Source organism: Amblyraja radiata, chromosome 2, assembly GCF_010909765.2.
Source record: "Amblyraja radiata isolate CabotCenter1 chromosome 2, sAmbRad1.1.pri, whole genome shotgun sequence".
Classification (NCBI taxonomy): Eukaryota; Metazoa; Chordata; class Chondrichthyes; order Rajiformes; family Rajidae; genus Amblyraja; species Amblyraja radiata.
Window position 1 is genome coordinate 100630660 of NC_045957.1, and position 26265 is coordinate 100656924.

The 26265-nt window shown below is 44.1% G+C and overlaps 1 protein-coding gene across 1 annotated transcript in view; it reads right to left on the bottom strand.

Moving 5' to 3' along the window:
- Positions 1–1654: 1654 nt before the first annotated feature.
- The window catches only part of tmeff1 (transmembrane protein with EGF like and two follistatin like domains 1), a 226512-nt gene continuing 201901 nt past the window's right edge, over positions 1655–26265 (bottom strand). The window contains exons 9-10 of the mRNA XM_033012319.1: positions 6236–6394; positions 1655–3996 (exon numbers count right to left, since the gene is read on the bottom strand). Of these exons, the coding sequence (XP_032868210.1) occupies positions 3906–3996; positions 6236–6394 (250 nt within the window). The 3' untranslated portion in view covers positions 1655–3905. The remainder of the gene's footprint in view (positions 3997–6235; positions 6395–26265) is intronic.

The window sequence follows — 26265 nt, forward strand, 5'->3', positions numbered from 1 at the left end:
ATATGTTTAAGGCAGAGATAGATAGATTCTTGATTAGTATGGGTGTTAGAGGCTTTGGGTAGAAGGCAGGAGAATGGAGTTAAGAGGGAATTATAGATCAGCCATGCATGAATGGTGGTGTAGACGATGGGCCAAATCTCCTAATTCTGCTCCTATCACTTATATAACATGAGAACTGAGCCTCTATACTTCCCTTTGCAGCTGGATCCTTGACTAACTCATTGTCAGACCTCAATCTGTATGGATTAGTAATAACATCTCCTCCTCATAAGCCATCAACACAGGAGCACCTCAAGGCTGCATGCTTAGCTCCCTGCTCTATTCTTTTTACACTCACGACTGTGAGGGTAAACACCACTCCAATACCATGTTCAAGTTCAAATTTATGGTCATATTCATAAGAATGGCGAGGTGTAGATTTAGCAAATATTATGAATCATGTGTGGTGATGAGTCAGCGTACAGGAGATAGAACACCTGGTGGAATGGTGCCACAACAACAACCTCTTACATAGGATGTAGAAACAAGGAACTGCAGATGCTGGTTTACACAAAAGAACACAAAGTGCTAGAGTAACTCAGTGGAGAGCATGGATAGGTGAGCATGTCGCGTCCCTTTTTCAGACTCAAGAAGTGTCTCACTTGGGATGATCTGACATGTCACCGAATCATAAACATCGTTAACAAACCTCTACAAATGCACTGCAGAGAGTACATGGACTAGTTGCATCCAGACCTGGTACAACAATTCCAATGCACTTGAGCACAAGAGTGGTGGCGGCAGTGGTGAAGTCAGCTTGGTCTATCGTGGCCTTGGTCTCCCCCCCATCAAAATCATCTGCATGAGGTGACTTCAAGATGGTATCTGTCATCAAGATAGAAATGATCGGTGAACCTTTGCAACTTTGTCAGCGCCACACACGTCGCAACACTTACGTACTGCCCAGGTGAGATCAGCTGTATTTTATCAAGATGTGTGCAAAACAAAGCATTTCACTGTAGCTGGATACATGTGAAAATAAAGTATCATTAAATCATTGAATCACTGAATTGAACCGTATGGGCCGTGCCCTCTTCTCATGGTTACCATCGGGCAGGTACAGGACCAACAGGTTCAGGAATAGCTGTTTTCATACAACCGTCAGGTTCTTAAAACAATCCTAAGCCTATCTTAGCAATAGAACACTATGGACCACCTCTAACACTATCATGGACTTGTTTTCTAATCCTGCTTTTTCACTGCTGTCTTGTTATTTTTTGTGCAATCTTTTACTTTTTGTCGACTTGGATAATTTATGTATAATTCACTTATAACTTACATTTCTTAATCCTTTGTTATTATTGGTAGTAGACATTGCAAATTTGGGAGGTGGTATGTGTGTCTATGTGCCTGCAATGCTACTGCGAGCAAGATTTTCATTGTACTTGTACCTCACCATACTTGCACATATTACAACAAATACTTGTCTTGACGAATCTGAACCCAATCTCGAGAGCAGGACAAGTGACCACCACCTTTGGCACAACTGTACAATGATGCAGCGGCACAGCCATCAAAACAGTTGTGCCACCACATCAATGTCTTTCCATTGCATGAGAAAAGGCACACTGTAAATTCTAGGCAGTGCTATTATTGACGACCTGTAGAAATATAATTCAAGCAAGGAAACCTGTAATTGTAGGGTACAACATGCATCTTAATAATATACATTATTCCATGACACTTTTGTCATAGCATTGTCTTTTATGATTCATAATGCAAGAGAAGTATAACAAAGTTAAGAAAATCACACTCATAAACTATCTACAATGGTAAAATAATGGCCCTCATGGACTTCCTACCAAAAATCTATTGCCAAGTCTAGCTGTAAATTCACATTTTACGCAGTGAAAAAAAACCAGAGGAAATAATGCTTGCTTTCACGTTGTATCTCTCACAACCTCAGAATGTTTCAAAGCACATTCTACCCATTGACATTCATTTGAATTTGAGTCATTTTGTGATAAAGGAAGTCGAGCACCTACGTTGTGCACAACAAAATCTCACAAACAACTAAACACATATCAAGCTAATCTATTTTAATGAAGTTGGCTCTGGGATAAACACTGTCCAGATCATTGCAGAGAAATCTGCTACATCAAGTAGTGTAATGGTACATTATACATGCACCTGAGAGGGCAGACCGAACTGCCAATTTAACAAATTATCCGAAAGATGCTGTTAGCTACTCTAACTGTGCTGCACTCCTCGATAACTACATCAAATTATAGGTCTAAATGTGTGTATTTGGGTCTCTAGAGTGATACTTGATCCCTTAACCTTCTGCCTTGGAAGTGAGTGCTATCTCAGAACCACAACTGATAATAAATTACAGTGCTTTTAAAATACTTGTCAGTTACGACGCTACACAGCAAGAAAAGTGTGCGGCAGAGCTTAATGTTGGCAAGTTAAAGAATATTTGATCATATTACATTGCTTTATTTTGTTGGACCATCACAAATTCTGTTCCCTCCGCTTTATATTTCATAGATACATATTTAAAATAACTACCAAGCATCATGATGCAGGATTTGAAGAGAGATTTTAGAATGAGATACTTATTATTTCTCCACGAGTTATTATTTAAAAGACAGGGTAGATAATCACTGCAATACTATGGATTTGAAAATAAACTAGAACAATTTTGCCGAGTTAAATTTCAGCATTAAATTTGAAAACTGTTTATCTGATAAGAAGCTGAAAGAGGAACGATTGTGTAAAATAATCCTTGTAGAGAGTTTTGTCAGATCAGCTGAGAACTGAATTATGCAGAGGTCCAAGTTATATTGAGTTCTGGAATATAGTGATAGCTGTTTTCAAGATATCCTACACTCATTCAGTGGAGTTGATGTACCATGAAACTTTGTTAAGTCGCAATCCCTTTTATACACACCCAGTAGGTGCCACTGTTGTAATTTTAGTACCATTTTCAAAGTAATTTTAAATACAGCACATTTTAATAATTACAGTGTATTTTATCACAGTGAGATAGTGACAAATAACAATGTATTTAACTTTTAAAACAATTTGAATCGCAGTGAATACACCAAATGATCAACCTAAAGTATTTTTCTACAAAGATAAATCAATGTTTTAGTGGCACAGGCCACATGCACCACGTTACATTTATGTGATACTAAATTTACACCAAGGGGAGCCAAATATAGCTGCAGTGTCAAAGTTATTAGAATGGTGGTGCACAAATCTCCACCATATACTCAATCCAAACAGCTTTGAATTTTAATCTAATCACAGTACACAGTTCCACAAATCATGCAAATAGTGTTTGAAAAGGCAACATTTCCTAATAATTTCAAATAGAAACCTTCATTTCTTGTAAGGAAAGTCAGTTGTAAACATGTTTCCCTTTTCTTTTATAGTCCTTTCTGTAGCTTGTTCAGTCGATTCTCTTTTTAAACCCGCTCCGGTATTCTTCTGCCTTCTGAGTGTCATTTGTAATTTTATCATGAACATAATGGCAAGTTATTACACAAACATATGTTACTGGCATAATGAGCAAATTCCGCTCAGAGAGTACAAAAATGTCCCTTTCATTAGTATATTATTTTGATTCCATCATTTTCACTTGTTTTTTTTTCTGTTTGTAATTTTTCTAGAAATCAAAAACCCTTCCTACTGACGGGACAGCCCAATTATTAGTTACAATTAGACTGTTTCACTTGTTTACCACAAATCGCAGCATCCTGGTCGTGATACCAGACACAGTAATCCATATGCTGGCAAAGGTCCAGAAAACCAAGGCCTCTGAAACAAAAATCTCTTCTTCTCAGCAAAGAAAAATCATTTGTAATTCATCAACCGGAGAGACATGATAAATGAAGAAAAAGAGTATAAAATGAGTTAAACTAGACCATCCTTGATGAAGTGGTGCAGTCTGCATTAAAATGTCCTAGGTTCTGTTTCTGTCGGCGTCCTCGGTTATTTTTTGGACATTTCCTGCAATAGAAACAATGGAAATAATCAGAGTTCCATTAATGTTATAATCTTCTGAGAGATGTTTGTACTTTGGTCATATGACCATCGAACATTGCAGATCCAGGTGCAGCACCGCTGGCGACAGAATCTTGGTGCTAAGGATGTGCTACCTCTCTGTACCAACTTATAGAATCATTCAGCACAGAAACGGCTCCATTGGCCCAACCCGTGCATGCTGACCAAGATGCCCCATCTAGTGTAGTCCCATTTGCCCCTATTTTGCGTACATCCCTCTAATTATTTGTATCCATGTATTTGTCCAAATATATTTTAAATGTTATTTAGTACCAGTGTCAACTACTTCCTCTGACAGCTCGTTCCATGTGCATACCACAGGCTATGTGAAAATGTTGCCCCTTAGGTTCCTATTAAATATTTCCCCTCTCACTTTAAACCTATGCCCTCTAGTTCTTCATTTTCCGACCCATTCATACAATCTATTGCCCTCATGATTTTAGATGCCTCAACAGGATCACTCCTCAACCTCCAAGGAATAAAGTCCTAGCTTGGCCAATCCCTCCCGACAACTCAAGCCCTCAAATCCTGGTAACATATTTGTAAATCTTTCCTGCCCACTTTCCAGAATAGCATGGTTCCTATTGCTGGATGACAAAAACTGAACACAATACTCCAAGTGCAGCCTCGCCAATGTCTTATACAACTATAAGCCCAACTTCTTCTTAATTTCCTGACTGATGAAGACCAGCATGCCAAAAGTCATCTTCACCACCCTGTCGACCTGCTATTGTGAGCATTCACACTGGTAACCCATCTAAAAAAATCAGTTTAAGGACAAATTATGCCTATCTTAATGCTCATATTCACTGGATTGATTATTCATTCTGATGTTACATGGGGCATGTACAGCCAGAAAATGGAGCTCTTTGAAAAACACAGAGCAAGCTTGGTTACGATCTGAATCTTCTGCATGAAAATGTAGTAACATGTCTCCTGTCTCCAATCCTTGGAGTTCTGAATTAGCATTGCATAGTCAAATTAGCACACCAAGCAGCGGTATTGGCACTATACTTTGCAAAGGACATATTACACTAAATGCAATTTTTCATGCAAACATTAACTGTACAATCCAGTAAAAAAATCACAAGGCAAAAATTCAAAGAGTTTTGTGTTTGTTCAAGATTCCAGCATCTGCAGTTCTTTGTGTCGCTATAAGTTTACAAGGGCTTGATGCTTCTCTATTGCGAGGGAAGACAAAATACAAGTACATATAATGGGCTGTTTCCATGTATATCTTGATGCTGAGCTGGCATAGATTACACACATAATATTCACAGCCAATTAATTGCATTTACAGTGAAATGTATGTTGATTGTAATAAGATGGAAACAGAAAGTGATCTCAATCGGCAATAATGTAAAGGAAAAAGGAAAAAGTTCCCAATGATGGGGGAGTCCAGAAACAGGGGCCACCGTCTAAGAATAAAGGGGAGGCCATTTAAAACTGAGATGAGAAAAACGTTATCACCCAGAGAGTTGTGAATTTGTGGAATTCTCTTCCACAGAAGGCAGTAGAGGCCAATTCACTGGATGGGTTTAAAAGAGAGTTAGATAGAGCTCTAGGGGCTAGCGGAATCAAGGGATATGGGGAGAAGGCAGGCATGAGTTACTGATTGTGGATGATCAGCCATGATCACAATGAATGGCGGTGCAGGCTTGAAGGGCCAAATGGCCTCTTCCTGCACCTATTTTCTGTGTTTCTATGAAATAGGATAATGTAGAGGAAAAAGGCAGTAGAATAGAGGCCGCAAAAAAAATATTGCTGGTGATTTTTTTCAATCACCCCATCATAATGTCACCAGAAAATGGACGGATGGCAGTAAAAAATCAAGAAGGAGGAATGCCGCAGCATGGCTGTATCCCATATATCTAGATGTAATTTTACAAATTAGTCTGTATCCATGTAAAAACCCTGTGCACTGCTTTGAGATAGTAAGCCAGTTAGGTGCATCACCATTGCCTGATATTGAGAGCATTTTAGCAGTAAAAACTGACAAAGCTGCAGTACATGCACAATTTCATGTCTGCGCAATGGGCATTTTGAGCAGAAGGGGCGAAAGACTCCATCTTCACCACCAACTTTCTCACTATGTCGCACAGACAAAGGAGTTGCAGCACAGATGAGGAATACAACACATATCTTCAATAATTCCTGTACATTTCGATGAATGTAAACCACTTACCTTGTTATGCACATCACCACGGCGACTATTATAGCAATCTGCACAGCTCCGATTATTGCTGCAATTAAGACATAGTGAAGTTTTTGCCCACTTGGAACCACATATAGAATACTGAAGTCTCTGTTTTCACAGTGCTGTCCAACATAGCCAGAGTCACAGCTGTAATAGCAAAAACAAGTAGGTAATGTACAACTAAAATGTACAAACGTCTTTCGTATTTCGGCTATTTCCTCTCCAGTTCTGGTTTTCCTGTCTTTAGTTGACAGGTTGGGCTATAGTTCTACAGGCAGCACCGGCCTTCCATTATGTCATTAAAATCATTATCCATGTGTAAACCAGCAAGGAGAGGCTTTGTGAGCACAGAAAGGCACAAAGGTGCCTGATCCTGTCTCACTTGTCATTCACACATGTCATCATGGTACTGTATTTAATTTATTTTTGTCATACGTACCAAGGAACAGTGAAATTCACTTTTTATGCAGTTCAGTATAAGTATACATAAGCACTTAGATACATCTTAGATAAGCATCTCAGATACAGTACAAGTATCTGGCAGTAGTACGCTGAGACAGTATACAATCACCAGTTTTGGCATCATTTTCAAGGTAAGGGGCACCAAACTAAGCCAAGGGCCTGGGTTAATACTTCCTTTCCCTGCATAAATATTGAAGATAAATATAATGCACAACTGGTGAACAAAGCGGATCTGAATCCATGTGCCCTGGGTTACACCATATAAGTTCATAAGACATAGGAGCAGAATTAGGCCATTCGGCCTGTCGAGTCTGCTCCCTCATTCGATCAAGAGTTTATTCCCAGCAACCATCAAGCTCTTGAACATTACACGACACTAACCTCAACGATGGACTATCTTTGGCTGCACTACGGACCTCAGGATTTTTTATACTAGTATTGTGGTCATTAGTTATTTTTTGTTTATTATATATTTTCTGTGTGTATTGTGTCTCAGAGTCTTTTATGATGCTGCAAAAAAAAATTCATTATTCTGTTGTTGGCACATATGACAATTAAACACTCTTGACTCTTGAATTGTGATAGATTGCTGCAAATAAAAACACTTGCAACTTTCTTGAAACAGTTAATAATACCCTAGTTCAATACCGATACGGGTGCTGTCCATTCGGAGTTTGTACGTTCTCCCTGTGACCACATGGGTTTTCTCCAAGTGAACATAGAATAGTACAGCACAGGAACAGGCTCTTTGGCTCACAATGTTCATGCTGAACATGATGCCCAGTTGAACTGATTTCCCCTGCCTGCATATGATCCTTATCCCTCTATTTCCTGCACTTCCAGGTGCCTATCCAAAAGCCTTTTATATGCCACTATCATATCTGCCTCCACCACCACCCGTGGCAAGGCGTTCCAGGCCCCCGCCATCCTCTGTGTAAAAGAACTGCCCCACACATCTCCATTAAACGTTTCCCCTCTCACCATATTGCCATACCCTCTAGTGTTGGACAGTTCCACTCTGAGAAAGAGGTTCCAACTGCCTACCCAATCTGTGCCTCTCAGAATTTTATATACTTTACCAAGTCTACACTCAATCTCCAAGAGAAATTCATCCAATCCATCCAACCTCTCCCTGTAGTTGAAACCCTCTAATACAGGCGGCATTCTGGTAAACCTCCTCTGCACCTTCTCCAAAGCTTCCACATCTTTCCTGCAATGGGGCGACCAGCACTGCATGCAATATTCCAAGTGTGTCCTATAGAGCTGCATCATGACTTCCAGACTCTTGTACTCAATGTCATAGAAACATAGAAAATAGGTGCAGGAGTAGGCCATTCGGCCCTTCGAGCCTGCACCGCCATTCAATATGATCATGGCTGATCATCCAACTCAGTATCCTGTACCTGCCTTCTCTCCATACCCCCTGATCCCTTTAGCCACAAGGGCCACATCTAACTCCCTCTTAAATATAGCCAATGAACTGGCCTCAACTACCTTCTGCGGGAGAGAATTCCAGAGATTCACCACTCTCTGTGTGAAAAAAGTTTTCCTCATCTCGGTCCTAAAAGATTTCCCCCTTATCCTTAAACTGTGACCCCTTGTTCTGAAATGACCCATTGTCCTTAGCAATGAAGGTAAGCATACCATATGCTTTCTTTACCACCCTATCTACTTGTGTTGCCACCTTTAGTGAGCTGGGAACGGACTCCAAGATCCCTCTGGACCTTTATGCTGTTAAGGGTTTTGCCGTTAACTGTATACTCTCTTCAACCATTCAACCTCCCAAATGGCAATGCATCACACCTGCTTGGGAGCTCCAGTTTCCTCCAACATTTCAAAGATTCAGATTCAGATTCAAACTTTATTGTCATCGTGCAGTGTACAAGTACAGAGACAACGAAATGCAGTTAGCATCTCACCCAGAAGTGCGAACACAGGATAAAGGAACAGTAACATATATACATGTATATACAGTAGCAGTAGTGCAATTTTCGGGGGGGGAGATCAGTCATTGGGGGAAGGAGTGTCTGTGGGGGGGGGGGGGGTGACTGGCAATCGCCAAGGGGCAGAGTTAAGTAGGGTAACAGCCGCAGGGAAGAAGCTGCTGGTCCGGCAATGGAGAGACCTGTAGCGCCTCCCAGATTGGAGGAGGTTAAACAGTCTGTGGTTGGGGTGAGAGCAGTCCTTGACGATGCTGCGCGCCCTTCGCCCACATCGCTTGCTATGGACAGAGTCAATGGAGGGGAGTGAGGAACCGGTGATGCGTTGGGCAGTTTTCACCACCCTCTGCAGTGCTTTCCGGTCGGAGACAGAGCAGTTGCCATACCATACTGTGAAACAGTTAGTAAGGATGCTCTCGATGGTGCAGCGGTAGAAGTTCACCAGGATCTGAGGAGACAGATGAACCTTCTTTAGTCTCCTCAGGAAGAAGAGACGCTGGTGAGCCTTCTTGACCAGAGTTGAGGTATTGTGGGTCCAAGAGAGGTCATCAGAGATGTTGACCCCCAGAAACCTGAAGCTGGAAACACGTCCCACCTCCGTCCCGTTAATATGGATGGGGGTGTGCGTGCCGCCCCTAGACCTTCTGTAATCCACAATGAGCTTCTTGGTCTTCTTGGTGTTAAGGGCCAGGTTGTTGTCAGCGCACCATGCTGCTAGGAGCTGGACCTCCTCCCTATAGGCTGACTCATCGTTAACGCTGATGAGGCCAATCACCGTTGTATCATCTGCATACTTGATGATGGTGTTAGTAGCATGTACAGGTGTGCAGTCGTAGGTGAAGAGGGAATAGAGGAGAGGGCTCAGCACACAGTCCTGTGGAACGCCGGTGTTCAGGGTGAGGGTGAAGAGGTGTGGTTGTCAAACCTAACAGACTGTGGTCTGTTGGTTAGAAAGTCCAGTATCCAGTTGCAGAGGGAGTGGTCGATGCCCAGGTCGATGAGTTTGGTGATCAGTTTGGAGGGGATAATGGTGTTGAATGCTGAGCTAAAGTTGATGAACAGCATTCTCTCGTAGGTGTCTCTGTTGTCGAGGTGGGAGAGGGTGGAGTGAAGTGCCGTGGAGATGGCATCCTGTTCTTGCGGTAGGCGAACTGATAGGGATCCAGTGTGGGAGGTAGGCAGGTTTTGAGGTGTGCCAGGACCAGCCTCTCGAGGCACTTAGTGATGATGGGAGTAAGTGCAACTGGGTGGAAGTCGTTGAGGCTTGCCGCAGTGGAGTGTTTTGGCATCGGCACGATGGAGGTAGTTTTAAGGCACGTGGGGACAGCTGCTTGGGCAAGTAATAGGTTGAAGATGTCAGTCCAGACATCTGTCAGCTGCGCATCAGAGGCCCTGAGGACATGCCCGGGGATGCCGTCAGGGCCAGCAGCTTTTCGTGCATTAATCCTGCTCAGTGCCGCATACACGTCGATGGGGGTGAGTGTGAGGGGCTGGTGATCAGCAGGGAGCACTGCCTTGATGGCCATCTCTTGATTTGTGGGAGATTAGAAAGATGTATCGGTCTGTAGGTTAATTGGCCTCTGTAAATTGCCTTTATGCCCCTAGAGTGCACAAGTGATAGTATGTACCCGAGATTGATGGTCTACATGGACTCACTGGGCTGAAGGACTTATTTCCTTGCCATATCTCTAAATTAAGCTAAACACTGCAGAACCTGTGTCTTTTTAATTTATGCAGGATCTTTCTTTGTAGTTATTCAAACATCACAATGATTTTTAATTTTCTTTACAATGTTTTTTCCATTATCTGACTTTTGAGGGGTAATTTTTTAATGTCAAATATAAAGGTGCTGAAAGGAAAAGAGATGGAAATCTGCAGTTGGGATTACAATGCATTGCTAACATTTGGCTAACTCAGAGCAAGATGCACATAAACTGCAATGGGTTCACTAATAAGGTCACATAATTTCAATGACCGGCTGTTGCTTATATCACTGGTGTTGGTCTAGTATTAATCAATAGGTTCTGTTTTTATAAGTAGATAAGTTCAAGCAAATTAGAACCTTATGGAAAATTTGCTTTGACCCTATAACAGGTGACACAGTTTGAATTTGCTGGAAGTCATAAAATTATAGAAATGTATGAGACAGAAGCATGCTACTTGATTCCATAATGACCCAAAACGGATTATTCCCAGTTTTTGTCATGGGCTTTAACATTATCAATCTATCGATCATGTAGGAGTTAATTAAGCAACCTGCTAAATTCTAAGCATAACGCAACATACAAGCTGTGTATAGGAAAGAACTGCAGATGCTGGTTCATACCGAAGATAGACATAAAATGCTGGAGTAAAGGGCCTGTCCCACTTGGCCGTCATTTGCGCATCATTTACGCTTCATCATTTACGCGTCATGACATGTGCGTCGTGACACGCACGTGATGCGCGCATGGTGCGCTTTACGCGCGTATGGTGCGCGATGATATAGGCAGTGACGCGTGGCCGCGCGCGGCGTCTCAGGATTTTGTGATGTACAAAATCTTTGCGCGCCATCTACGTGACGCGCAAATGACGGCCAAGTGGGACAGGCCCTTAACTCAGTGGGTCAGGCGGCATGGATCTTTGGAGAGAAGGATTAGGTGATGTTTCAGGATGGAATCCTTCTTCAGACTGAAAGATTGAGGTGGTGGGAGGGGGAGAAACTGGAGATGAGTAATGACCAGAACTAATTACTCCAAGAAGGGTGGAGTCCTTAATGCCGATTGTTGGCTTGGGAAGGTGTGCTAGCGACAGGAACACAAAGTATGAGAATGGAAAGAGGAGTTTAAATGTTTGGGAACCAGGAGATTGCATAGACCAAGGTAGGGATTAGTACGGGTGTCAGAGATTATGGGGAGAAGGCAGGAGAATGGGGTAAGAAGGGAGAGATAGATCAGCCATGATTCAATGGCAGAGTATTCTTGATTGGCCGAATGGCCTAATTCTACTCCTATCTTATAATCTTAAATCGGACCGAGCAGTGTCTTGTGTCTACATGATGTGAGTTGTTTCTTATAAGCCTGTTATTTGCTCAAACATTAAATTAAGATTGTCATACAGAGACTTATCTTAAAAAAATGCAATTACATTTCTCATTTAATCTGCTGTTCACTTAAATGCTGAATTGTGCCATCCTTGAATACTTCTTTTTTGCAACTTGCTGCCATTGTGCTTGATCAGAGGGCTTCCTATTTTCTGCTTTGTCTCAGAATGCCTTGGTAGCTGGTGAAGAGAGAGTCCCACTCCCTACAGGAAGCCAGGAAGTCATCCCAGCTGTGTGTATTTGAGTGCAACATATTGACGTTCAAAGGAACTAAACAGTCCTTGTGCATAACTCCAGCGTATTGTACTTCCGGTGGCGCTGGTGCCAGCTGCCTGCACCTTCAGCCCGGTATCTTTCTGTTTTTTTGTTTTTTTTGTTATGTTGAAGTGTGTTTTTTATGTTTTTTTTAATGTTTTAATGTGGGGGAAGAGGGCACGGTAAGGGGGATACCGTCCTTCAGTCACTTCCTGGAGAGGACGCGACTATTATTCGAGTCGCGTCCTCACCCCCCCAGCGGCCTACCTACTGGATTGGCGTGGCCTTTCCTGCCGGGATCGACCAGAGCTCCAGCAGCGGCGGGACAGCGCTGTAACATCGCGGGGCTGGCGATGCCTTACCGGGGATCGCCGTCTGGAGCCCGGAGTGCTGGGCCTGCGGCACCGACATCCTGGAGCTGTGGTTCGCGGAGCTCCCAACGCGGGCGGCGCTGACAAACATCGTGGGGTCCTGCGACTCTGCCTGGCTCGGCTTGCGGACTCGGGAGCTGCGGACTCCGGTGGGAGGCGGCTGATTGGGAGGTCCGGGCCGCTGAGGAGGATTTTCACCGTCGGGGTTCGGCGTCGGCGTTCCATCAGCCCGGCGAGAGGGCCTGAGCATCGGGCCACCCGGTGCGGCGACTGCAGGTGCTTGGAAGGCCCCGACCACGGGTGAACATCTGGGAAGATCGGAGGGGAGGCTGGCTGGACTATGGTGCCTTCCTCACCTTGGTGCCACTGTGTTATGTTGTGTCGTGGACTTTCTGTGTTTGTGCTTTTTTTAAATTCTATTTTATTTTTAATATGTTTTATTATTTATTATTTATTTATTTTTATGATACTGACTGTAAAGGGAAATTCATTTTGTTGTCTCTAATTGAGACAATGACAATAAATTTGAATACAATACAATACAATACAAAAAGTCACTGAGAACCAATATACAAGTGCAGCAGAGAATCTGGATGGCAAATCGTATTTAAAAATAGAAGAATGTAAAAACAAAGAACTGCAGATGCTGGTTTGCAGAAAAGGACACAAAGTGCTGGAATAACTCAGTAAGTCAGGCAGCATCTCTGGAGAACATGAATATTTGTGCACATGGATACTCAGTTCCTTGTTTCTGAAAAATGAGTTACTGCAGCATTTTGGACCTTTTCTGTAAACCAGCATCTTCAGTTCTTTGTTTCTAAAAAAATATCAATATTCTCCAGCATTTAATAATATTATGGTAGTTTTTTCATCTGCAGGTGTCCATAAGTTGACCATTTGTAACCCGGGTACATTGCTTGTCTGCATTAATTCCATAATGCCTCCGTGCTTTGTTCACTCATGTACCTGTCCAGATGCTTCTCAAGCATCATTACAATTACTGCTTCCATCACCTCCTCTGGCAGCTCATTCTAGATATCAGCTACTCTTTGTGTGAAAAATGTTCCCCTCAGATTCCCTCTAAACTTTCTCCCCCTCACCTTAAATTATCTAACTTATGTTATCACTTCATCATTATATGGTTAATTGATTACATTCTGTGAATTTCAGATTCAGTGAAGATCATTGCAAAAATATTTCACTGAAGATAGTTTAAAAAAATTACTCCTGCAAATTTCTTCTCATATTTACATTTTGAGAGGAACTTGAAAGCCACAGGTAAAAGTTTAAGCAGAAACATGTGATGAATTATGGATTCTGTTAATTGGTCAGCAGGTAGGATTGGTTTCTGATGAAATATTGTTGTTTTAAGTTTAACTGAGGCCTTGAATGTCTAACAATGGGATGGATGGATGTGATGCTAACCGTAGATGCTGGAATATTGAGCATAAAACAAACTGCTGAAGAAACCATGGCGGCACGGATGTGCAGTGGTAGAGTTGCTACCTTACAGCACCAGAGACCCAGGATCAATCCTGTCTACGGTTGCCGTCCATACGGAGTTTTATGTTCTCCCCGTGACTTATGTGGGTTTTCTCCGGTTTTCTCCCACACTCCAAAGATATACAGATTTGTAGGTTAAGTGGCTTGATTAAATTGTAAATTATCCCTAGTGTATGTAGGATAGTGTTAGTGTGTGGGGATCGCTGGTCGGCGCAGAATCAGTGGGCCAAAGGCCTGTTTCCACGCTGTTTCTCTAAGCTATACTAAACAAACCTAAACTAAATACAGCAGGTCAGGCGGTATACGTGGAGGGAAATGGACAGATGGTGCTATGGATTGGGACACTTCTTAAAACTAAAATCTTAATTGTTCCCATTTTCCTGCATTCAATCTCTTGTCCTCTACGCCAGGATATCTCAATGGTTCTCAAATGTTATGAGGGTACCTGGTTCTACCACCCCTTTACGCAACACATTCAAAATTTCAATCATTCTCTGGGTGAAGAAAATGTTCATCAAATATCCTCAAGATATTCCACCCTTTACTGTAAACCTATGGTTACAGATACTTCTGCAAGGGGGAGGTGTTTCTCATTTTCGACCCTAATTAAGCTCTTCCTCATTTTATATAAAACAGGTTCTGCAAACTCAGCCTTTCCAGTTTCTGCGCATATCTGAACTAATCCATCCCATGCAACCTCCTGCTGAAGCTACTTTACACTCTCTCCAATGCAACCACATCCTTTGTAAATGTGTTATCAACGCATTGTTCAGAGATTTCTTCTGAAATCCTGAAGGGCATTCCTTTCTTTACCAACACGATTACAAAAACAAATTATCATGCCATTCATTTGCTGCTTGTGACACCTTACGTGGAAATTAAGTACAGCAATTGCCTGCACAGGGATAACTACATTTTGATAGGCATTATTTCATAAACAGACTTGCATAACCTGAGGATGTGGTCCTGAAATTCTACATTATCCTCCCACTATAATTCAAAAAGATGACCAGGAGCAAGACAAATGACCATTGCTAATTCTTGGGAACTCTGCAATGACAAGTGGGAAATTAACAATATAGCTGTATAATTTTATAGTACTTGTCACTAACAATAAGCATAAAAGGTTGATGTAGAAATAGGTCATTCGGCCCTTCAAGCCTGCTTTACCATTCAATAATATCGTGCTTGATCTTCACCTCAATGCCACTTTCTTATATTAATCTAATATCCCATCATTCCCAGGACATCAAAAAAACTATTAATTTCTGCCTCAAATATACTCTAAAGCCTCTTGTCAACAGAATAGCAAAGTTTCATATTTCTCCAAGGAAAGACATATTTTCTCATCCCTGTACTGAATGGCTGACCCATTACTTTGAGACTGTCACTCCTGGTTCTATACATTTCTGCCAGGGGAAACGTCAACTTCAGTTCTATCGTGTCAGCTCCCTCAAGAATCGTATACGTTTCAATGAGATCTCATAGAGTCATAGAGTCGAGTGATACAGAGGGAAAATAGGACCTTCGGCCCAACTTGCTCACACCAGCCAACATGTCCCAGCCACACTAGTCCTACCTGCCAGCGTTTGGTTCATATCCCTACAAACTTGTCCTATCCATGTACCTGCCTAACTTCTTCTTAAAAATTGGGATAGTCACAACCTCAACTACCTCCTCTGGCAGCTTGTTCCATACACCCACCACTGTATGTGTGAAAAGGTTACCCCTCAGATTCCTATTAGATCTTTTCTCCTTCACCTTGAACCTATGTCCTCTGGTCCTCAATTCACCCACTCTGGGCAAGAGACTATATGCATCTATCCGATCTATTCCTCTCATGATTTTATACACCTCAATAAGATCACCCCTCATCATCCTGCGCTCCAAGGAATAGATTCCAGCTTACTCAACCTCTCCCTATAGCTCATACCCTCCAGCCATGGCAACATACTTGTAAATCTTCTCTGTACCCTTTCCAGCTTGACAACATCTTTCCCATAACATGGTGCCCAGAACTGACACAATACTCTAATTGCGGCCTCACCAACGTCTTATACAACTGCAACATGACCTCCCAACTTCTATACTCAATACTCTTACTGATGAAGGCTAATGTGCCAAACTCCTTTTTGACCACCGTATCTACGTGCGGCTCCACCTTCAAGGAACCATGCGCCTGCATTCCTTGATCCTCCTGCTCTGCAACACTCCCCAGAGACCTAACATTCACTGTGCAGGTCCTGCCCATGTTAGACTTCCCAAAATGCAACACATCACATTTCTCTGTATAAAATTCCATCAACCATCAGCCCACCTAGCCAATCGATCAAGTTCCTGCAGTACTTTTTCACAACCATCCTCACTATCTGCAAAACCACCCACTTTTGTATCAGGTGCAAACTTGCTAATATTGCCGTGTACAATACAATACAATACAATTTATTTGTCATTTGAACCCCATTGAGGTTCAAACGAAATGTTGTTTCTGCAGTCATACACACAAAAAAGAACCAAGACACAACACAATTTACACAAATATCCATCACAGCGCATCTCCTCCTCGCTGTGATGGAAGGCAAAGACTTAGCTCTCCCCTGCACTCCCCATTCCCCTCCTGATGTCAGAGTCAAAGTCAAAGCCCCCGGAGGGCGATGGTAATTGTCCCACGGCCATTAACGCCGCGCCGGGTGATGCAAGGCCACGCTCCGGGTCTTGTTGTTGGAGCCCCCGGCGGGCGCTAGCAAAGTCCCACAGCCATTCCAAGCTACGCCGGGCGATGATGTAAGGCCCCGCTCCAGGTACTCTTCAACCCAGCAACTCGGGCGGGTGAAGTCGCCGTTGCGGAAGCCCCGAAAAGCGGTCTCCCAGCAGGGACCCGCGTGCTCCCGGTGTCACTGTCCACCACAACTGCGGTAAGCCTCCGAATCCCCGGGGTCGGGTCGCAGCAGCGCGCCACCACCACTCCTCCCGCTCCGAACTCGGCCAGCTCCGCGATGGTGAGTAGGTCCGCAGCTCCGCGACTGGGGCCCCAGGTCGTTCCTGCTGGAGGCTGCTCCACGGTGCTAGGCCCCAACGACAACGGAGACCCGACAGAGAAAAGTTCGGGTTCTCCGTGCAGGGGATAGATTTTAAAAGTTTCCCCCCCCCCCCACACACATACACACACACATACACAAAAAAATTAATAAAAACTACATTCAACGAGACAAAAAATAATAAAAAGACAGACGGACTGCAGAGACCGCTGCGACGTGAGCCGCGCCGCCAATCGGAGGGGTGGATGTTCTCATCCAAATAATTGATGTAGATGACAAACATTAACGGGCCCAGCACCAAACCCTGTGGCACACCACTAGTCACAGGCCTCTAGTCCGAGAAGCAACCTTACACCATCATCCTCTCCTTCCTTCCATGAAGCCAATTTTCTATCCATTCACCTATCTCTCCTTGGATCCCATGCGATCTAACCTTCCAGAGCAGCCTATCATGCGGAACCTCGTGTTCTTTGAATTCTAGAAACAGATAACATGGCAGCAATGATGCACTTTGATGCAAAGGAGATATTTAAAATGGGAATAAAGTGGGCTGAATGACTAGCTGAAAAGGACAGTGAAAAGTGAATTCTTACTATGATAAACAGTCACAGAAATGCATCGTTGGCTTTGGTCTTTATTTAAGTAACATTGCCAGCAAATAACAACGATTACGTGTTAATATGAAGTTATTCCTTCTCAAAAGCTTTTTCTTTACATTGAAAGTGCTCTTGGAGGGGCATGCACTATCTTTTCCTGACATTGCAGCTTTCTATGCTCTCAGTTGACACACTTCCGGCTGTGGGAAATTTGAAAACGCTGTTGCTAAACGTGTGAACAATATGAATTTGTTAAGAAAGTAAATACTGAACAATAGACAATAGACAATAGACAATAGGTGCAGGAGTAGGCCAGTTGGCCCTTTGATCCGGCACCGCCATTCAATGTGATCATGGTTGATCATCCCCAATCAGTACCCCATTCCTGCATTCTCCCCATATCCCCTGACTCTGCTATTTTTAAGAGCCCTATCCAGCTCTTTCTTGAAAGCATACAGAGAACCTGCCTCCACCGTCCTCTGAGGCAGAGAATTCCACAGACTCACTACTCTCTGTGAGAAAAAGTGTTTCCTCGTCTCAGTTCTAAATGGCTTACTCATTATTCTTAAACTGTGGCCCCTGGTTCTGGACTCCCCCAACATCGGGAACATGTTTCCTGCCTCTAGTGTGTCCAAGCCCTTAACAATCTTATATGTTTCAATGAGATACCCTCTCATCCTTCTAAACTCCAGAGTGTACAAGCCCAGCTGCTCCATTCTCTCAGCATATGACAGTCCCGCCCAAAGATCTTATAGCGGAGCAAGATAGGCTACTCCTGCGAAATGCAATGGACTGACGTGTAGTACGCTATGGAGGGGATCCTGGGCATTTTTCCACGCCCATTTTAGTAACCTGAGCCTACCTGACCCGACCCGACTCGCGGTGTAATCAATGTTGTGGGGCAACAGTTTGTGTGGGTTAGATTCATAAATCTGTCAGTTCATACTTCTTGTCAACAATAACATTTGATTCTGGTAATTGTCTTTTTTATTGTTTTTTAAATCATTTCTTTTTAAATGGTTCACAAGCAGTGTTTGAGTTGATTTTGTAGTAACCGGAACCGACCCGACTCGCAGGGTGATTGACATTGCGGAACTTTTTGTGCGTGATATAGGGTTAGATTCATAATTCTGTTAGTTCATAATTCTGTTAATTCTTGTTAAAGAATAAAATGTTTATAAACACACATACATGAAAATTATATAAATGTATATAATCATATAACACACACAATTATATTTCTTCTGATCCAATAATGAACTTTATTTCAGACTAGACAAGGGACATTAAATAAGAAACATTGTAAATAAGAAACATTGTAAACCTCCCCGCAACTTCACACACACTAGGCCTTATCCCCCCCGGCACTCCCTCGCTGCCCCCTCACTACAATGTCTCCCCCCCTCCTATGCCCCTCTCCCTCTCCCACTGCCCCGGGCTCCACACACCCTCTCCCCGCTGACCCGCACTCTCTCTCCCCGCTGCCCCGGGCCCCGCATTCTCTCTCCCCGCTGCCCCGGGCCCCGCATTCTCTCTCCCCGCTGCCCCGGGCCCCGCACTCCTTCTCCCCGCTGCCCCGCACTCTCTCTCCTCACTGCCCCGGGCCCCGCACTCCTTCCCCCTGCTGCAGATCCAATCTTTGGCCGGAAGCAAGAGGGCGGAACAAGATGGCGGAACAAGATGGCGGAACAAGATGGCGGGGCAGGTTGCTAAAATGAGTCATAAAATCGCCGATGAATCCACCCATGAGCGTACTACACGTTTGCGTGAGAGTAATCCATCTTGCTCCGCTATAGGATCTTTGGTCCCGCCATCCCGGGAATTAACCTTGTAAACCTACGCTGCACTCTCTCAATAGCAAGAATGTCCTTCCTCAAATTAGGGGACCAAAACTGCACACAATAATCCAGTGTGGTCTCACTAGGGCTCTGTACAACTGCAGAAGGACCTCTTTGCTCCTATATTTGATTCCTCTTGTTATAAAGGCCAACATGCCATTCGCTTTCTTCACTGCCTGCTGTACCTGCAGATTAATTCTTATCAGAAAAATCCCCTGTTGGCAGAAGATTTAAGATCCTATTCAGTTTTGAAAGCAAAAAACAAAATATTTTGTGAGTTGAGATAGCACCAGCTGAAAAGCCATTATTAAAAAAGCTAAAACAGGCAGTATTAATATTTGAATATTGTTCCACCGTTTAGAAAATGCAAGACATATCAAAGTAAAATAATTTAATTCTGGTTTTTCAGTCTTTCAGATGTGAAATATTATTGCCGATAGTCTAATTTGATCTGATAATCTACCTCTGAAATCACATCAAATGATTGGAATATTACCAATAATATTCCACAACCCCAGCATGAGAGTGTTCAGAATGTGAAATTATATCTGAATAATTAATGCTTAAAGCTATATTTGGTAAAGTTTACGAGAAAACAAGCATCAATGGGGGCATCAGAACCCGTAGTCATAGCATTGTATACCATAAAAACAGGCCCTTTGGCCCACCGCATCTCTGCCAACCATCGTGCTTATCTTTAGTAATCCTACTTGCCTGCATTAATTCCATATCCCTCTCTGTCGTGCTTATTTTAAATACCTGTCCAGAGACCTCTTAAATGTTGTTACGTTTTCTGCCTCCACCATCTCCTCTGCCAGATCATTCCAGATATCAACTATTCTTTGTGTGAAAGACTTATCCCTGAGATGCATTTCAAACCTTCTTCCGCTCAAAAATCTACATCCTCTAGTACTATATATCTTTACCACTGAAATAAGTCTCTGGATACCTACACCTCTCATCTATATTACTAAATCTCTGTTCTTGACCGCTTTTGGCCGTCTGTGCTGCGATTTCCGAGAGAACGCCGCCACCTACGGCTGTCATTTTTGGCCACCTCACTCAGAGCCCCCATCCGCCGCATGTGTGCCGAGGATTTTTCCCGTCGATGAAAAATGACAGAGATATTAATGTTTTTACAAAATTCCCCATTCTCTCTGCTGCCCCTGCTGGAGGGAGGGGGATGGACTATAAAACCAGGAAGTGGTGTGCCTCAATCAGTCTCTGCAAGTGGTGTGCCTCAATCAGTCTCTGCAAGTGGTGTGCCTCAATCAGAGCTCTGAATAACACTGAACAAATGTCTCCACAGCTGTGAGTACCCATAATGTGGTTTGAAAATGAAAATATGGTTAGTTTGAGGGGGAAAAAAGCACTGCCTGCAAATGGTTGTTTGGGTTGAAGTAAAAAGGCACCCTCTCTCTCTCTCCTCCTCTCTCTCCCCTCCTCCCTCTCACTCTCCCTATCCCTCTCTCTTTCTCTCTCTCTCTCCCCCCATGTCTCTCTCCCTTTCTCTCTCTATCTCTCCCCCCCTTCCTCTACACCCCCCTCCCTCTCCCCCCTCTCCTCTCCCCCCTCTCCTCTACCCCCCCTCTCCTCTCCCCCCCTCTCCTCTCCCCCCCTCTCCTCTCCCCCCCTCTCCTCTCCCCCCCTCTCCTCTCCCCCCCTCTCCCCCTCTCCTCTCTCCCCCCTCCTCTCCTCTGCTCCCCCTCCTCTCCTCTCTCCCCCTCCTCTCCTCTCCCCCCCTCCCTCCTCTCCCCCCCCTCCCCTCCTCCACCCCCTTTCCTCTCACCCCCCTCTCCTCTCACCCCCCCTCTCCTCCCCTCTCCTCTCCTCTCCCCCACCCTCCTCCCCCCTCCTCTCCCCCCTCTCCTCTCCTCTCCCCCCCTCCTCTCCTCTCCCCCTTCCCCCCCTCTCTCTCTCTCTCTCCCCTCTTTTTCTCCCTCTCCTCCCCTCCATCCCTCCCTCCCCTAAACCCCCCTCCCTCCACACACCCCTACCCCCTTCCCTCCACCCTCCCCCTCCCTGCTCCCGACCTCATCCCCCTCCCCTCACCTCACCACCCCTCTCAGCACACCCCTCTCTCCCCCCTCTCCCCTCCCTCCTCTCTCCCCCCCGCCTCCACTCTCTCCTCCCCCTCTCCCCCCGCTCCCCCCTCACGCCCCCTCTCCTCTCTCTCTCTCTCCCCTCCTTCCCCCGCCCCTCCCCCATCCCCTCCCTACCCTAACACCCCCTCCCCTCCACAACCCCTACCCCTCTTCCCTCCTCCCTGCTCCCCACCTCTCCCCCCTGCTCAGCAACCCCCTCTCTTCTTCTCCCCTCACTCTCAACCCTCTCTCTCTCCTCCCCTCCTCCCCCACGTTTCCCCCCTCACCCACCCTCCCCCTTCTCCTCCTCTCCACCTCCCATCCTTCTTGCCCCTCTCTCTGTGTTTCTGTCTCTCTCTCTGTCTCTGCCCCTTCTCTCTCTGCCCTCACTCTCTAACCCCGCCCCTCTCCCCTCCCTCTCTAGATGTGACTGCAAGTTGGGGGCTATGCGTCAGTAGATAGGGTGGTTATGGGGTAAAAGGAGCAAATTAATAATATTAATATAATATCAAGGGGGTAATTAGCGGGGGGGGGTGGGGGGGATAGTTAGTGTGTGTGACGCTGCGTGCCGCCTCCCCCCCCCACAACTGCATGTTGGGGGAACAGACCCAACGGGTCTGCACTTGGTCTAGTAATTTTATAGATCTCTATCATGTTAGCTCTCAGTCTCCTTTGCTCCAAAGAAAATAAACACAGCTATACAATCACATCAGTCTGAAGAAGGGTTTCGGCCCAAAACGTTGCCTATTTCCTTCGCTCCATAGATGCTGCCTCACCCACTGAGTTTCTCCAGCATTATTGTCTACCTTCGATTTTCCAGCATCTGCAGTTCCTTCTTAAACAGCTATACAATCTCTCTTTATAACTCAAGCCATCCAATCCAGGTAACATCCTTGTGAATGTTGTCTCCCCCCATTCTAGCGTAATCACATCTTTCCTGTAGTATGGAACAAATCTGCACATGACAATAAATTGTATTGTACTGCAAAACAAATCAGCAGGCCATTTCTAAAAACAAAATTTTGAGAACCATTTACTTGTGTCAAACAAATATTAACAAAGGAAACATGTGTAAAGGTTCGGTTAACACCAATCAACTATTTATTTAACAATTGAAAATTATGGATCTGAGTAAAATAACTTACTTCACAAGATGAGAGCACTGTGATTAATGTGAAATTTAATGCAGTGCTCCCGTTTCATTGATTTTGTTACAAGGTTCTGAATCTGACTGTACTTACTGGTTCCTTCCAACAAAATAATGTTATGCATATTACATGGGTCTATTCACTTTTTCCAATATTAGGTAAAGTGAAAGGCAAGCATCCTGACTGTGTGAGAACAGAGGGAATACCTGTGTGAGGGTGTGAGGGACACCTGTGTTGCGTGAAGACTAAGAGATATTGAATGATATTAGGCAGCAAAGTGGTGCAGCTTGTGTAGCTGCTGTCTCACGGTGCCAAGCACTTGGATTTGATCCTGACCTCGCATACTGTCTCTGTGGAGTTTGCACGTTCTTCCTATGACCGCATGGTTTTCTTTGGGTGCTCCGGTTTCCTCTCACATCCCAAAGGTTAATTGGCCTTTGAAAAAAAAATGGTATCTCGTGTATCGGGAGTGGATGCGAAAGCTGGATAACATAGAACTGATGTGAACGGGTGATTGATGGTCGGCATGGACCCGGTGGGCCGAAGGATATGATTTCATGTGTGTCTAAGCTAAATAAAAGGTTGTGAGAATGTGAAGTGGGTTTGTTATCACAGTTGATCTGCGCAGAAAAGAATGAGGACAGAAAACACAAGCTGGAACTGTGAGATTTAGGCTGCTGCACTAACTGGAAATCTGAGATTAAAGTTAATATTGGGAACAGGAAGAAATGCTGACATGCTGTGCATTTCCTGCATTCTCTCTTTTATTTCAGAGATCCAGCACCTGAATTGTTGTGCATCTCATACTTCTGGTATATACTTTTTTTCTCTTTACCTCTGCCTTTCTTCACTTCCCTCAGTTGTATTTCACAAGCTGCCATCAATCTTTCTCACCCAGCACCTTGACCTTTTGTGTCAGTCACCATTCTCAGTCTCTATGCCCTTTTACATGCCATCTCTTTGTATTCACTGCAGCTAAAACATAGTCAATTTCTAGCTTTTCCTGTTTCTATTAACACAATGTAAACTGCAGTTCATACCTAAAATATGTTCTATTACTTTTTATGTAAATTTTATGCTTCCTCATCTTTTACATGAAAATCTATTTGAAGGCATTTCCATTATTTCTTATACTAAGGGTGCAATTTGCTGATTTATTTGCCAGTTTTACAATTTAATGTAGGGTGATGAACGTGTTCAAACTTCCGGTATCAAGTGAATCCATGCTTTGCACACAACAGATTATTTCTAATCATAATTATTTTGTGAAATATGATAATGATTCTTTCACATCCCGAAGAGACTAACAGTTGTTGGTCAGTCATGTTCGCACATATGTCTGCTCGGTGAGGTCAAGCCTATAGTCCACCAGGAGCACAACAGGAAATTAGATATGTGGAAAGAATTTAACCACTTGACCCGAAAGGATGAAAGCTTTAACAAGAGCAACATCTACATTATTGAAATGTCATCTTGAATGAAGCAGCGAGCAACTTCTTGACTGCCTTTACACATCAGACAGTTTGTGATGGTAAGATCACAAAATGAAGTGAATAATGCATGTAAATAATATCTCACCTTTACAGCTATCGGAATCCTTTCTGGAACTTTATTCATTGCACGACTTGAAAAGATTTCCTTAGAGCTGAGCTAAGGAGCTCTTAGTACTATCATTTGGGATTGAGCCTGCCACTCTGCATCTACCTCACAGAATGCACATACAGGTCAGTTGTGCATCTGTATTATTGTACAGCAATAATTTCACCCCTTGCTAATTAGTGCGTCTACCATCTTGGAAGTAAAGACCTTGTCCCACTTACGTGTCCTTAGCACGCAAATTACGCGACCTCGTGGTCGTGTTGAGGCGCACGGGCATCGTATGGCCGCGCGGGGCCGGTCCCACTGAGAAATGCGGAAGGGTATGTAGTTGTGCGCGACATCGCGCGGGGCTCCGAAATTTTTGGAGCGATCGAAATCTTCGCACACCAACGGCCTGTCGCGTAACTGACGGCCAAAGTGGGACAGGCCCAAGACCCTGGCGCAACGCAACGTCTCACCTCCAACAGCAGCAGAAGCAGGCAAACAATCACCAAACTCAGCCTGGGGTTCACGGCCGTGGCGGTCCAGATCTGCCCCCACTTCTACTCCCAGAGTGGGGCCAAGAAAATTGAAGATAGACACAAAATGCTGGATTAACTCAGCGGGCCCGGCAGCATCTCTGGAGAGAAGCAATGGGTGACGTTTCCGGTCAAGACCCTTCTTTCAGACTGAAGAAGGGTCTCGACACGAAACATCACCCATTCCTTCTCTCCAGAGATGCTGCCGGTCCCGCTGAGTTACTCCTGCATTTTGCGGCCATCTTCAAATGACGTCACGCGCTCCAGACGGCTGTGTGAATGCATGAAATTGCGCGCGACCTTCGCGGGGCGGTCGCGCCTCAACGCGACCACGAGGTCGCGTAATTAGCATGCCAAAGACACGCAAGTGGGACAGGCCCTTAACTTTATGTACATGGGAATTGCAGTGAATTTTTTTTTAATTATAAGATTTGTTTTGACAAACAGGCAAACCTTTGGAGAAATTGTATTTTGTATGAATAAATAGATCACATTTTAATTATGAAAACCTGCTCCTCAACACCTTAAAGACAAAGGAAATAATAATAGACTTCAGAAAGAATAAAACGGACATGGTACCATTAATTATCAGAGGGGACTGTGTGGAGAGGGTGGCGGATTTCCGCTTCCTGGGAATCCATATTGAGGAGGACCTGACGTGGAGCGTGAACACCTCTGCGCTGCTGAAAAAGGTCCAGCAGAGACTGCACTTCCTGAGGGTGCTCAGGAAGAATAACATCACTCAGAGACTGCTGCTGTCCTTTTATCGGTGCTCCATTGAGAGCATCCTAACATACTGTGTATGCGTATGGTACACCAGCTGCACAGCGGCTCAGAGGAAAGCGCTCCAGAGGGCCATTGACAACGCCCAGAGGATTGTCGGCTGCCCTCTCCTTACCTTGGAGGACTTACACAGTTCCCGCTGCATCAAAAAATCCCAGAGTATTATAAAGGACATTTCCCACCCCGGACACTCCCTGTTTGAACTGTTGCCGTCAGGCAGACGGTACAGATCTACAAGGACAAGGACAAACAGACTTAAAAACAGTTTTTACCCCACTGCTATAAAGGCACTAAATGTAGCCGCCAAGGAACGCAGGGGCGATACATACTAAGAGACTGTGAAATCGACAGAAGGATGTAGGGCTGGGTGTTTATGCGTGCTATTTTTATGATATTTATTTTAGTTGCTTATCTTTTTAAATATTTTACCTTGTATGTATCGTTAGCTTTTAGAAATGTTTGAAATGGTGCACTGACTGGCTGACATTTTACAATTTCGTTGTACATGGTTCATGTTACAATGACAATAAAGAAACTATTCTATTCTATTCTAAAAGTCTGAGTTTATAAATTGTGTCCTTATCCAAACAAAACTCTTCACAAATTTGAACAAAGGAACTGTTTATCATTAAAAAATTTCAGATTATTCCATTTATTGGATAATGTGTAAAAGGCAGCACTTGAATATTCTGTTATGGCAACAACCGACAGTTATCTAACAGTCTAGCCAATCAATCTCCAGTGAGGAAATTATTGTTTTACACATTAATCTAATCAGGTCATGCACATAGCGCCAAACAA